The sequence below is a fragment of the Cebus imitator genome, unplaced genomic scaffold (assembly GCF_001604975.1).
Source record: "Cebus imitator isolate Cc_AM_T3 unplaced genomic scaffold, Cebus_imitator-1.0 Scaffold312, whole genome shotgun sequence".
Lineage (NCBI taxonomy): Eukaryota > Metazoa > Chordata > Mammalia > Primates > Cebidae > Cebus > Cebus imitator.
In genome coordinates, this window is record NW_016107627.1 from 2,476,948 (window position 1) to 2,491,814 (window position 14,867).

General features: G+C 40.7%; 1 protein-coding gene across 5 annotated transcripts in view; it reads right to left on the minus strand.

The window, feature by feature from the left end:
* Window positions 1-14,867, minus strand: part of NALCN (sodium leak channel, non-selective) — a 369,956-nt gene that overhangs the window by 174,380 nt on the left and 180,709 nt on the right. For all 5 annotated transcript variants that reach the window (XM_037729607.1, XM_017503589.2, XM_017503587.2 and 2 more), the window contains one exon: window positions 10,871-11,062. In XM_037729607.1, the coding sequence (XP_037585535.1) occupies window positions 10,871-11,062 (192 nt within the window). The remainder of the gene's footprint in view (window positions 1-10,870; window positions 11,063-14,867) is intronic.

The window sequence follows — 14,867 nt, forward strand, 5'->3', positions numbered from 1 at the left end:
GGGTGTTGAACAATGAGAACACATGGACACAGGGAGGGGAGCACTACACACTGGGGTCAGTTGGGGGAAAATAGGGGAGGGACGGTGGGGGGTGGGGAGCTGGGGAGAGATAGCAAGGGGAGAGATGCCAGATGTAGGTGATGGAGAGGAAGGCAAGAAATCACACTGCCACGTGTGTACCTATGCAACAATTTTGCATGTTCTTCACATGTACCCCCAAACCTAAAATGCAATAAAATAAATAAATGGGGGGAAAAAAACAGAGATCGAGGAAAAAAAAAAAAAGAAAATTTTTTCTGGTCATGTTCTGTGCTTTGGCCAACACTGTAATTAACCAACCTACCTTAAATTCTCAATAACTGGATAATGTCTAGAGAAGGGAGGGAAAAGAGACCCAGCGATGACTGTCTGAAGACAAATCTAGCCTTGACCAGAATGTGTTTTTGATTATCTTTCCTGAATGATTTTCTATCAGGCAAGTATACCAGTTGGTGGTGCTTTATTTGATTAGGTATGATAATGACCCCTTTTTGTAATTATAATTTTTTTTAGCGTTTCCTTGTAAAATTTTATTATTTTTCATGGATTTAACCTTTAATTACATTTTAGTGCATGGAAAAATCTACTCTTTGTAGTCAGTTGACATGTTCAGCCTGCCACTGTCGTCAGCTGCTGAATAACTGATGAGGGGGCCTGGGAGCTGCCAAGCTGCTTTCATTAAGATGGTCAAAGTAATCAGGCAGAATGGTGCAATTGAGTAATTGGAGATCTGAAAATGTAATGCTACTTGATTACTAGTATGGCTGGAAAATAGAGCAAGTATAGAGGGACTAAGTCAGGAATGAATCTAAAAAGCAGCCCCGTCATTTATATAAATAATAATACCAATTTCAAATAAATTACATAGGGTATAATCTAGCCTTTAAAAAATGACTTCTAAGCTCAGTTGTGTTGTCTTCGGATATTATTTAATAACGCAGAAGAAAAAAACACATTTCTGCTCATATCTTGAATGTCAAAAATAAAAGTGTAAAGAATGATTTGCCTAGTATGTATAGCTAAAAAACAACGGGGCATTGATGCAAAATCAGACTTGTAGTGACAGAAGTGCAGACCCTTAAATGCATTTTTTTTTTTTTTTAAAATAGAGGCCTACAGCCTTTATTGACAACTTCAAAACTTAAAAATTTCTGGAAATACTTAAAGGTCCTTTTGTTTTTCTTGTAGTACATTTAGTAGCAAAATCTAATCTGACCCAAGACTTATGCATTGCCTTTTCCTTTTTCGTTCTGAAGATGGATGTTTTGCTACTGAAATATTAACGTGTTGATTGCAGGGTACTGATTCATATGACTCTGGAGGTGGGTGGTGTAACCCTTCTAGTATCTGAAAAATTCTGGACTCCAAAACTATCTTTCTTTAAAAGGTTTTGGGTAAGAAATATAAAATTGGTGGGGTAAAATGAGAGGAATTGTTGAAGACGAAGACAAGACATGAAATTGAGATTATGTAAGTACAGAACAGCACTGGGGTTATATTTTTCTTTTAGGATTTCCCAGGCCTAGAAAAATGGAAGACTTGTGGTGGGCATTCAATCACCTGTGCTGTATTAAACTGATGAACCATGATAACTGACAGAGCAGGAGATCGCCATCTTGGACAAACAACACCATTTTAAGTTTCCCTTGATTAATAAACTGCTTAAATCCATCCTTGAAACATCAGCCTAATGGCTAATGTCAGTGAAACCAGAAACATCCCAACCCTAAGATAAACCCCACTCTGACCAGAAACATGCCAACCCCGAGACAGCCTCCCCTCCAATCAGATATTTCAACCCCACAAAAAACTTTCCCTCACAGACAAACATTCTAAACACGAGATAAGCTCCCTCCTTCCAAAACCCTTAAATGCCCTTAGTCTGTAAGAGGGAACACTCCTGACCAAAATTGGCCAGAGGCCTCTCTCAGGTTTACTCTCCAAAATAAACCTGTCATTGACTACTGAGCTACCTTTTGTGTTTCTTTTCCTTTCTTTGACTCTTATATTTTGTGCCAAAACCTGGGACAGGTGTTGGGGACAGAGGCTCTCTTGCAGCCCAGGAAACAGTGGGCAGTGTCAGCTCATCCCAACTTAACTCCTGGATCCAGAGGGTCTCTGGTCACCTGCCATGTCTTTTCTCTCACTTCACTTTTTGAGAGAGATGCATGAGAAAGACAACTAATCTGAAGGGGACTGTGAGGCTTAGGCCAGGGGCTACTCTCTGGCTGGCTCTCAAAACCCTCAGGTCTCAGGAATCCACTCTGACCACCTGCAATGGGTATTTTGCTCTCTGACCACCCTGCTCCCTCTCTCTCCCTCACACGGCTCCAGTCTGGGAGGCCCTTTGCCAATTCCACTGGAACATCCAACATTGGACACTAATTCAGCTGACTGGTAAGATCTCCCTTCTCATTGCTTTCTCATGGTACTTGGGAAACTCAGGTCTGCTGTCCTGGTCCGTGGAGGACCAGTAAGACTAAGCTAGAACAAATCTTGGGGACACCCAGTTTCTTCTCAGCTTAACCATCCTCCTTAGAAAGAAGATTCTGGGTCTCTGTCTTTTGCCTGGAAACACCCAGAACAGAAGCAGACACCTTCTACCCTACACCCTATACCCTCCTGTCATGAATTCCTCCCAACACTAGCCATTTCTATGTATTTGACCTCAAAGATGCCTTTTTTACTATCCCTCTACATCTCTCCTCTCAAAACCTTTATGGTTTCATTTGGACTGATGCTGACATAGGCTACTCCCAACAATTCATCTGGACTGTCTTTCCCCAGGAGTGTAGAGGCAGCCCTCACTATTTCAGTTGGTCACTTCAATTAGACCTCTCCCACTACCTCTACAACCCAGTGTTTTGCTGCAATATGTGAACAATTTATTTCTTTGCAGTCCCTTTCTAGATTATTGTATTCAACACACCAACAAACTTTTAATTTTTTTGGTTGGATGTGGGTACTGGGTGTCCAAAAGGAAGGCCCAATTAATATCTCCAAAAGTTTCATACTTAGGACTGATCATAACTCCAAATACCTGAGAAATTCCACTGGCATGAAAGCAAGGTGTTCAACAAATCCCATTTCCTAAAACAAAAAAGGACTTGCCTTCCTTCCTCGGATTAGTGAGGTATTTCTGATTATGGATAGCAAATTTTGCCATTATTGCTAAACCCCTTTATGAACACACAAAAGGAAATCTTGACCAACCACTCACTCCCACCCCAGATCTTTATCATGCTTTCTGTTACCTAAAATGTGTCTTAGTACAGGCCCCTGCTCTAGGCCTTCCAAACCTAAGGCCTTTTCATCTATATTTACACAATTCTCATAATCAGGCTCTTGGACTATTAGCCCAACCTATGGGAGACTCCTTCCAACCAGTGGCATATTTTTTAAAACAACTAGAATCCATTTATAAAAGCTGGCCTCTTTGCCTGAAAACTTTGGCCATAGCCTCTCTAACTATCCCTGAGGTACAAAAACTCATGTTCTACAAACCCCTTCAGGTATTTTCTTCTCACAGTCTACACAATATGATCAGCCATAAGGCACTCACCCCCATCTCATCCTCTTGCATGTAAGCCCTACATTCAATCTTCCTTCAATCCTGTATTTCCCTTCATAGATGCTCATCACCTAATCCTGCTACTCTGGACCTTCAACACGGATTTTAGACTCTGAACAATACTCATACTCTGATCTAATTGAAAGTTCTCTATGTTTCACCATCTTCCACTCATGTAAAGGGAGCCCCATATTGGTTTATAGAAGGCAGTGCATCAAAAAACCCTCCCCTCTACGCAGGATATGCCATCATTGAGGGATACCATTATGATCCCCAATCTCTCCCATCTAGAAGAGTCATAGGGGCTGCCCCCTTGCTTTTGGGCACATCCACCCAACAAGCAGGAGTAGTTGCCCTAATAAGAGCATTAACCCTAGCAAAAAACACACAAGTTAATATATATACCGATTTTAAATATGCCTATAACATCATTCCAATGCCCAAATTTGGAGTGAACGGGGCTATCTCACAGCTAAGAGAATCCCTATTATTAATGGAAAATTCACCCATCATCTATTAAAGGTAGCTCTACCTCTAGAAAAGGTTATAGTTATCCATTGCAAAGGACATCAATCAGACAAAAATCGCATTTATTTAGGGAACCATGAGGCTACTATGGGGCAAAATATGCCCCCAACCAATCACCCAATTCCCTAATACTTATTTCCCTTCATCCAACATATCCACTCTCTTCATTCAGAACACCGGCACAACAACTAATTGTGGCCGGGGCACAATTTAACCCCAGCATACTGGTTTATACAAAACAAATTAGTCCTACCTGACCCTGAAAAAAACAGTTCTTCTACGAGACATCCATCCCTCTTCCACACTAGCCATTCCCCTCTACAACATTTCTTAAGTTCCCACATTACACATAACCCCAGATATAAAGGAAGAGTTAAAAGCCATTTCCCATTAATGCTCTATTTGCCAGAAAGCTTCACCCCATTCCAACACTAGACCCTCTTCTTTCCCAATGCATCAAGCCAGGGAACACCTTCCAGGACAGGATTGGTAAATTGATTTTACCCATATGCCCTCAGCAAAAAGGATTTGATTTCTTTTAGTTTTGGTTGATACCTTTTTGGGATGGGTTGAGGCTTTTCCCCAACCAACAAATGAGCTTCTAGTGTCATTTCCAAATTAATAACAGAAATCATCCCCAGGTTTGGGGTGCCTCTTTATTTTCAATCTGTTAATGGCCCTAGATTCATTTCTCAAATTACTCAAACACTTGCACAAGCCCCTACAAGTTGCCTGGAAGCTACACATCCCCTATCGACCTCAATCTTCAGGAAAGGTTGAAAATGGATGGCATTCCAAAGACACTCTCACCAGGTACTCCAAGCACATAAAGGCTGGGTTATACTTTTGCCTTTAGCCCTTCTAAAAATTTAAGCACTCTCATGTAAACCTTTAACGCTCATCCCCGGTAAGCTTGTGCATGGGAGACCACCTGCTCCTTTTACTCCACCTCAGGGCCGAGCCACTGCACTACTAACCTTCTTGTTTCCCTTCTCCTACACACCATCTGCCATTTCATTTGGGAATGCGCTGACAAATACCTGCCACAACTCATCACAGACTCCTCCAATCCCTTCCTACAGCCAGGAGATGAGTTCTGAAAGGTTCCAGTCCTACCTGCAATTCCTCCCTCACATCTGAATGCAAGGGAACTCACCAGATCATCCTCACTACACCCATGGCGGCAAAACTCCAGGGACTCTCCAGCTGGTTTCATTATACTTCCCTCAAGAAAACAGATTTCCCTTCACCACATACCCAAGCAACCAAATCTAAAACCCTTTAGCCTTCTCTTGTATCTCCGCAGGACCTGCTTCCCTTCATCTCACCTGAGTCCTGCAGGAAAGGAGGAGAAATCCACACAAGCCGCTTATGTCTCTTTCTCCCCCAAACTTTCATGTTTCCTAACCAACCTTGTTACAGACCTTCAGTGGTACCCTTACAAAGGTCCCATTATACAACCTGATCAGCCTCTTACTGTTCTATGGGACCTATGGCTTCAAGGAACTTTCCAGGACTTTACTACTACCCAAATAACTTTTTTTTCTTTTTGCTTGTTTCTTTCAATATAATTTCCCTAAGCATATCATCCTCGCCAGTAAAACCACTCTTCACTGTTCTCAAACTAGAAGGTTCTATAAAACTTACACAATAGCTCTTGCTGCAAGCTAGCTCTTCCTTCGCTCCTGGAGTGCTGAATGTGCTTATCGACGTCTTCCTCAGCCTACACGGCCCTTCCTACACCCCTTCATCACCTTTTCACAGGAAACATAACCATAACATATAAACTCCAAAAAGGAGCTTCTGTTTTCGAAGGAACTGATACCCTGTTCGGCGATTATCTTACTTCCAGGGCCAACTGGGCAAACAAATTATTTCAAACCTACTTCAACTCCCTACAACGCCTTAAGCCTTAAGACCCTCCCTTTGAAGGGCCCCTAACTAAACACATCGCCCTCTTACAACAAGCCTCACTTTGCTTTTCAGCCTCAAGGGGAAATTTCCCTGGAGGGTCCTTAACATCTAACCAATGCAACCACACTCTCATTGTTAGACACCCCTCTGACCCTCAAAGTAACCGCGTTGACTACCAAATGTCACCTGAAGCAAACGGAGAATTTCTGCAACCTGCTTGTTTTATAGCCTTTCTCTCAACCAATGCCTCCAGCCTAACTTGTGCGGCCCCCAGTGCCCACCTTTTTCCACGGCTCACTCAAGGTGTAAAAAATAACTCTTCCTGTATCTCTTCCATAGTGGGGTCTCCCTAGCCTGCTCGTTGTCCACCTGGAGTAATGAACCACAGGAAAGAAAAGACACCCCATCTTTAATTTGCTTATTTTCATTCCATATCTCCACCTATATTTATGACAAAGGCTTGTTGTTTTTGTGTGGTACCAACACATAGCTTTGTCTTCCCACCAACTGGACCGGAACCTGCATCCTAGTTTATTTTTCTCCCTCCATTGGACTAGTTTCTCCTAATCAGTCTTTACCCGTTCCACCCATCCAATATGTTAGAAAAAGGAGGGCCATCCAAGTCATTCCTTCAATGGCTGCCTTATGTATAACCTCCAGGGTTGGATTAAGAGCAGGCAGATTGGCCAACTCCTTAACATTCTTTAAAGCTTTTCAACAGAGCTACAGGATTCATTAGAAGATATAGCTCAAAGCCTTATAAGAGTCCAAGACCAACTAGACTCCTTGGCTAGAGTAGTCCTCCAAAATAGACTGGGATCAATTCTTATAGCAGTGGAAAAAGGGGGCCTCTGCCTCTCATTGGTTGAGTTGCTTCTATCTCAGTCATTTGGGCCTAGTAAGAGGAGTTGCTGAAAAACTTAAAGGCTAAAAAGCTAAATGAATACCAAAACAACAAAATAAATTCTTGGGTTTAGAAACAAAATCCTAACATGGACCGTCCCGCTCCTGGGCCAATAATATGCCTAGGACTAATGTGCTTACCCTGCTTAATCAACCTTCTTCAAATATTTTTTTAGCTGACAGGATCATGGCCATCTCACAATTACCCAAAAATTCTACAGATGGCATTACTCCTACAATCAATCTGAGACCAAATAACTCTCTGACCCTCCCACCCCCAGCAGGAAGTAGCCGGAAAGAACATGCCACCCCTCTTCCTGTTTATAACTGTAGGGACTAGATTGACAGAGCAGGAGTGTCATCATCTTGGACAAATACCACCTTTTTTAGTTCCCCTTGATTAAAAAAACACCTAAATCCAGCTCCCAAATATCAGCCTAATGGTTAATGTCAGCATAACCAGAAACATTCCAACCCTAAGATAAAACCCTCCTACCAGATACATTCCAACCCTGAGATAGCCACCCCTGCAACCAGAGACATTCTAACACTGCAATAAACTTTCCCTCACATAGAAATATTCCGAACCTGCAATAAGCTCCCCACTGCCTAAACCTTTCAATGCCCTTAGTCCGTAAGAGAGAATGCTCCTGACCAAAATTGGCCAGAAGCACCTCTCAAGTTTATTCTCCAAAATAAACCTGTTCTTGACTATTGAGCTGCTTTTCGTGTTTCTTTCCTGTTTAACTGTTACAATAGCAACGTCCATGAACCAGATAACAATCCCCATGTTCCCATGGAAAAGATGGCCAGCTTCTCTTTTTATTTACCCAGTGAAGGGGCAGACCCAGAGAAGGTGGGTATAGACATGGCTATCATCACGGCTTCCCTCCCTCCAGCCTTCTGTCCAGGATTCCTGCTCCTGGCCGAAATCTTACGTGTGATCCTTCAGGCCTGATCACAGGCGATGGGAGGCCTCTCAAGTGACAACTCCCCTCCCCGCCCTAGACGTGGTACATGACCAGGGCACTGGCATTTCTGGAGGGGCCTGCGCTTTATGACTCAGCCCCACACTGCCAGGCCAGCTGGGCTCATGGCCATAGCTGCAGTCCCAGACCAGGTGCCTCCGTGCAGAAGCCTCCTGATCAGGGCCCAGCTGAGGCACTTTCCTCAATGCTGGCTCCATTTCTTTCTACTCCTATCCCTTCCTTCCTTATGCTTCCCCTCCCTGGGTGCAGGAGTGGCTGGAGACTTTTGTTCAGGACTGTTTAGCAAGGAAAAGAGACCTCCCTCCCCTACGTGTGCTGATCCACCCAACCCTTAACCAACACCTCCGTATGCTGAAGAACTGGAGAGCTGTGCCTACCTTTGCCTCCTGCCTGCACTATGGCAGTGGGGGAAGACAGACTTTATTGTAACTTTCAGCTTGGCTTGCTGTGGTGAGGCACACCTTGACACCTGGCAGCTCAACACTTGTCTAAGGCTGATCTTTGTCCTCAGGATGTGGGTACTGCCTTCCCCCACCTCTGCAGGAACCTTTGCCATCATCCTCCTCATCTCACTTATCTCCAGCCTCACCATCTACTTGCCCTCGCTCATCAGCATTTAAACAGTAAGTGCACCTGAAAGCAATAATTCAAGCATACCCCAAGAATGACCCTTCTTGTCAGACACACCTGAATGTGTGTTCTGAGCTAGGGAATCTGGGCATGGCCAACGTGGAGATTGGCTCCTTCTCTATGAGGAACATCTGAGCCCCCATCTCACCCCGTGGAACATTGACTATATAGGGAATTGAGGCCCCGAGCCTGGGATGAATTAAAATTTCCAGGTGGAGGTTGATGGGGGAGTGTGATAAGTAAAAATTCTATGTTAATTGCATGCTTTTTATAAGCAGTTCCAGTTCTCCTGCCCAGCCAGCCACCACTGGACTCCCTCCCCTGTATGTAAGCCCTCAATAAAACCCCATGTCTAGTCTGTTGGCTCTGGGTCTCTTCTTCAATCTCTTGCACCTGGTACCTTCCCTACTGGAGTTGACAGGAGTTTGGTATGACAAACACGATCACACTTTCAACTGACTTCAAAGCTCCTTGGCTTTCTATCCTCCTCTTACTCTTGATCGTTCTTGCTCTCTAAGTTCTGGAACAAAAATTTGCTCACCTCAGACATTTAGTACATGCTGTCACTGTGACAGGAATCTGTTCCCTTGCATTTCCTTTGGTTACATGTAGCTGTTGGAGCCACCTGTTCCTACAAGCCTTCCTGGACTTTCCTGTGCCTGGGAATGGGTCTTGCCTCTGGGTCCCCAGAGCACCTGGTGTCTGCCTTCATCAAGGCCTGTGGTGCCCTGTGCTCACCTACTGGTTCCTCCCCTCAACTGGGAATTCCTTAAGAACTGATGTCCCCATGATCGCCTAAATGACCAGACACTTTAGAGAGTCTTTAAAGGTCATTCCCAGATTCCCTAGCTCAAAACACACATTCAGATGTGTCTGTCAAGAAGGGTCATTCTCAGGGTTTGCTTGAGTTATTGCTTTCAGGTGCATTTACATACACTGTTCAAATGCTGATGAGAGAAGGCAAGTAGATGGTGAGTTTGGAGGTGAGTGATGAGGAGGATGATGGCAAAGGTTCCTGCAGAGGTGGGAGAAGGCAGTACCCACAGCCTGACAGTGGACAAATGGTTGGCAGCACATGAATGAAGAATCTGCATTATAAAGGAATGAATTCCAACACTGGTAGCTCAAATAGTAAATTTAGCACAGGATTAAAAGAAAAATCCCTAGAGTAAAGCTAAGCTATCTATTAAAAATATAGACCCTTTTGCTGTCAAAGCTTAATTTTAAAAAGATATGCTGTTTTTACCCCAATATTATTGTTTTCATATGATATGGTTTGGCTATGTCCCCACCCAAATGTCATCTTGAATTATAGCTCCCAAAATTTCCATGTGTTGTGGAAGGAACCAAGTGGGAGATAATTGAATCATGGGGGTGGCTTCCCCCATACTGATCTCCTGGTAGTGAATACATCTCATGAGATCTGATGGTTTAATAAGAGGTTTCCCCTTTCGCTTGGTTCTCATTCTCTCCTGCATGCCACCAAGTAAGATGTGCCTTTTGCCTTCCACCATGATTGTGAGACCTCCCAGCCATGTGGAACGTTGAGTCCATTAAACCTCTTTTTCTTTACAAATTACACAATTTCTTCATGTATGTCTTTATCAGCAGTGTGAGAATGGACTCATATACCATATAATTGGCCTTACTATTTTAACTTAGGGTAAAAATATATACATTCTCTGTCTTGGTCATTGTATTTTTTTATTCTTCTAAGTCCACATGGAGTTAAATTTCAAGGTCCTTCTGGTTAGGAGCTGTTATCTCCTACATAAGTTTTGTTTATGGATCACTTGATTTCTAACTTCCTTTTTCGCCTAAGTGAATTCTAATGAGAAAGCTGAAAGACATTTCAAGTCTGAAGAACCAATGAATTTTACTTTATTGAAAATCAAAAGCTTCCTTCTAGATTCTGCCCAACATAAAAATATGTAAACAACTATAAAACATTAAAATATTAACTCTCTTGAACACAAAAATGCAAACTTCATTTTAAAATTATGTATTTTAACTTATAGGTGCTAAGAATCCTGGCTTTCAGGTTTCAGTATCTAACTCTATTTGATTATTTCCAGAATTTTAGAATTGATATATAATCTGATAATGCTGCAAATGGGCTCAAACATCTGCACCCTGCTGAAAAGACAATTTTAAATATTAAAATCTAATTATCCCAAGTTATCAAAAATAGGACAATACTTCTGAGCTACTGCTAAAGTGAAATTACTTTGATGTTAATCATTATTACTAAAATAAGAACAATGGATTTAACTTACTGCATTTTTGAAATTCTTACCCTTGGAAACGTTGTAAATCTGTCCAGTTCTTCGACAAAGCAGAACATCTGCAAACTAATTGCTGACATAACAATCAAGAGGCTGGCAGTAAATACGACCAAACTCCCAAGCTTTTTTCCAGGTCCGAATATCTTGTACACAAAGTCCTCTAATGCAGGTGAAATCTTAATCAGCCGAACTACTCGGAGAACCTATCATGGGAGAGAGAAACATTTATTTACACAATGATCATTTATTGACACTGAATCTTAAATATGTTCATACTAAAATATCATTTTTATAGTGCTTTATAAAAATCATACCTCTCCATTTGGACATCTAGTGACTAAAAATAATATAGAAACCAAGTTATTGGTCTAGCTCAGTGCCTGCCATGTAAAAAGAACTCAATAAATCTCAAATGAATGGATGAACTGTTTTAACTGTTTTGTTATATGGCTGCACAAAATGATATTAACTAGTACACATTGTTGAAATAAAATTAATATTTCTCTAATGTTCAAATATGCAAGGAAACCTTTAATTCAATACAAGTTGAGCATTCCTAATCTGAAAATCCAAAACACAAAATGCTCCAAAATTTGAAGCTTTTTGAGCGCTGATATGAGGCCACAAGTGAAAAATTCTACACCCGACACCTTTGTTTTATGATGTTTCAATGTATACAAACTTTGTTTCATGCATAAAAAACTATTAAGAATATTGTATACAACTACCTCCAGGGAATGTATTTGAGGTGTTTATAAAACATAAACAAGTTTTGTATTTAGACATGGGTCCCATTCCCAGGATATTTCTTATGCATATATATATACACAAATATTCCAAAATCTGACAAACATTGAAAGCCAAAACACTTCTGGTCTCAAGCATTTGGGATACAGATACTCAACCTGTATTAGTTATATTCATTGCCTCATAAAATATGTTTCTAGGTATTATTAGAAAATCATAAGGAAATGGAAAAAGAAGCAAACTTTTGTCAAGAATCTTTACTTCTCACTGAGATTACCACCCCAATATCCATTTTCTCCTTCTTCCTTTAAAAAAAGAACTTTCCAGACTTTAACCTCTCAAGTGACTGCCTGGGTTACAGCCTACACATGACAGTCTCCCTTGCAGCTGGGTATCTCAAGTGGACTGGGTTCAGACCTACGGAATGTGAGAGGATATGATTCAATGCATTAAGTTAAACCTTCCCTGGGTCCTTTTTAAAATACCACCCTCTTGCCTGGAAATGGAAACAAATAGAGTAGCCCCTTTGGACCAGAAATAGAAGGCCTGCATAGAATATAACAGGTGTTGTCCAAGCCAGCAGGCTGGGTGATCATGAGGGGCACAGCCACGGGCTTTTCCTGCATACCCACCAACTGCTGCCGAGAAACAAACTTCTGTCTTATGTAAGCTTTGTATTTTTGGATTCTTTGTTATATGCACTTAACTATTCTATACATATATGTGTGTGTATATATTGACATATATTTTAGTTATGCATTGCATAATGACTTTTGAGTCAAGTATGGGCCACATATAGGATGGTGGTCCTCTGAGACTGTTCCTTTTCTATATTTATCTATGTTTAGTTACACAAATACCATTGCACGACAATTGCCTACAGTATTCAATGAAGCCATACACTGTATAGGTTTGTAGCCTAGGAGCAATAGGCCATACCATATAGCCTAGGTATATAGTAGGGTATACATCTAGGTTTGTGTAAGTAAACTCTATAATTGCACAACAAAATTGCCTAACATTGCATATCTTAGAACGTATCTCTGCTGTTAAGTGATGCATGACAATGTATATACATACACACAAATATACATTTAAATATATGCAGCTACATGTAGATGTTTTGCATACATACATTTGCAAAAAACATGTAATTAATTACAAATCTATTCACTCATTTGTTTAACAAATATTGATTGATTACTATGTGCCAAACTTTGTGTTGGACAAATACAATTCAATGGCTACCATTACAAACAGAGTATAACACAAATACACAGCTTTCAAAGACATATGTCTATGATTAATATGTATAAATTGCTATATTATTAAAAGCTGAAGTATATAGTGTGAAAAATTCAACTTTGCATTAAGTCTAAGATGTCATGAATTTTATATATAGCTCTAAGAAAGAAAAAATGCTGCCAATTAAAGTATAACACACCACTGATTGTAACGACCCTGAAATTCAGATATATTAAGAAAATTGCATTCTTGGCATAAATGAAATATTGTTTATACAATGATTGGTCAAGATTATTTGATGTCAGTAAGAGATTGCGTTGTCTGTGAAAGATGAATAGTGTGTTTGCAATACAGTAAGAAACAGAAAATGCATTTTAAAAACTAGATTTTAATTTTTACATGTGTAAAATAACATATTTGTCTTTGGCTTTCCAGTGCCTCTAGCTTCAACTCTGCATGATTTTCCTTTGGCAAATCATTCCTACCCCGCTCTTAGTACAGAAGTGCAAGAGGGACTCCCTACCCCTCATGATCCAGGTCTGGCCAGAGTATTCACAATCATCTGAGTCATCCTCAGGGCTTTTACTGGATGCCTTTAATAAGAAATGTTCTATTTTTTAATCCCTAAAGGGCACCTGCCATAAGAGTCATGCAAACCATAAGCTCCTGGGAGCCACCTTTGCCTCCACATGGAGAAAGCCAGCTTAAGAATGACACCAACAGGTTGGGTGCGGTGGCTCACGCCTGTAATCTCAGCACTTTGGGAGGCCAAGGCAGGCAGATCACAAGGTCAGGAGATCAAGATCACCCTGGCTAACACGGTGAAACCCCGTCTCTACTAAAAATGCAAAAAATTAGCTGGGCATGGTGGCATGCGCCTGTAGTACCATCTATTTGGAAGGCTGGGGCAGGAGACTCACTTGAACCCAGGAGGTGGAGGTTGCAGTGAGCTGAGATCATGCCACTGCACTCCAGCTTGAGTCACAGAGCAATACTCCTTCTCAAAAAAGAAAAAAAAGAATGACAAGAAAACACCAACAGAAAAAAAGCAGGTGAAGACAGACTGAACCCCATGATGTCATATTAGCCTCTGAATTTTGCCATACCTGAAATCACATTTACCGCATTTACTTTGATTTAATAGGAAATATCAATGGTCAGTCTTATTATTCCTATTGTCTGCAGAATGTAAATGATATGGTTTATAGCACACAAGTAAAACAATTGAAAAAAATGACTAAAGTTGTGAAATGCCCATTTCCTTCATGCTAATTTGAAATTTTTAACATAATATGCAAAGAAAAAAATGCATGTCGGAAATTATGTTGTTCAGATTAAGCATCATACTACAGGGTGAAGCTACCAGTTTATCCTGCTGTAATTCTTAACATACATTCCTAAATCAGAACAAATTGCTCTCAGATAATCTTTATAAAGAAGAAGCAAACAGACTTTATCATACAAACTATTAAAGTATTAACATTTATATTAATATCCAGAATAATAATCTGGAAAGATTTCACATTTTTATCAGATTTGTCTATTCTCAGACATAAATAATTCAATACCTAACTGTAAATGGCTGAATCTAGACAAGTTCACAGGATCAATTACCAGCTCAGAGATCAAATTTCAGTAGTATTCCTGAGTTGTATTAAAATCATAACTGAAAGATTGATTTTGAAGCCCATCCCAAATTCTAATAAAAACAGCCTATGCACATCTGTGCAATTTTAATGAACTAATATTTCATTAGCTTGAAAAAAGTGGAACTATTTAATACAACTTCCACATTGGTGTTTTGATCAGCATTTTCAAAGGGTTAAACCTGAATTCCTAGAAAGGAAAATCCTCATCAGTGAGTCTAATTGTGCCTTTTCATTTATTCAGGGATCAGTAGGCCTTTCATTCTATCTACCCTATGAAGCTTTTTGATTTTGTGTTCCCATAGATATGACATAAAGTAAACCATACTCTCAAAGATAAGCTCTTCAGAACATTTTGTGGTTGTCTCCA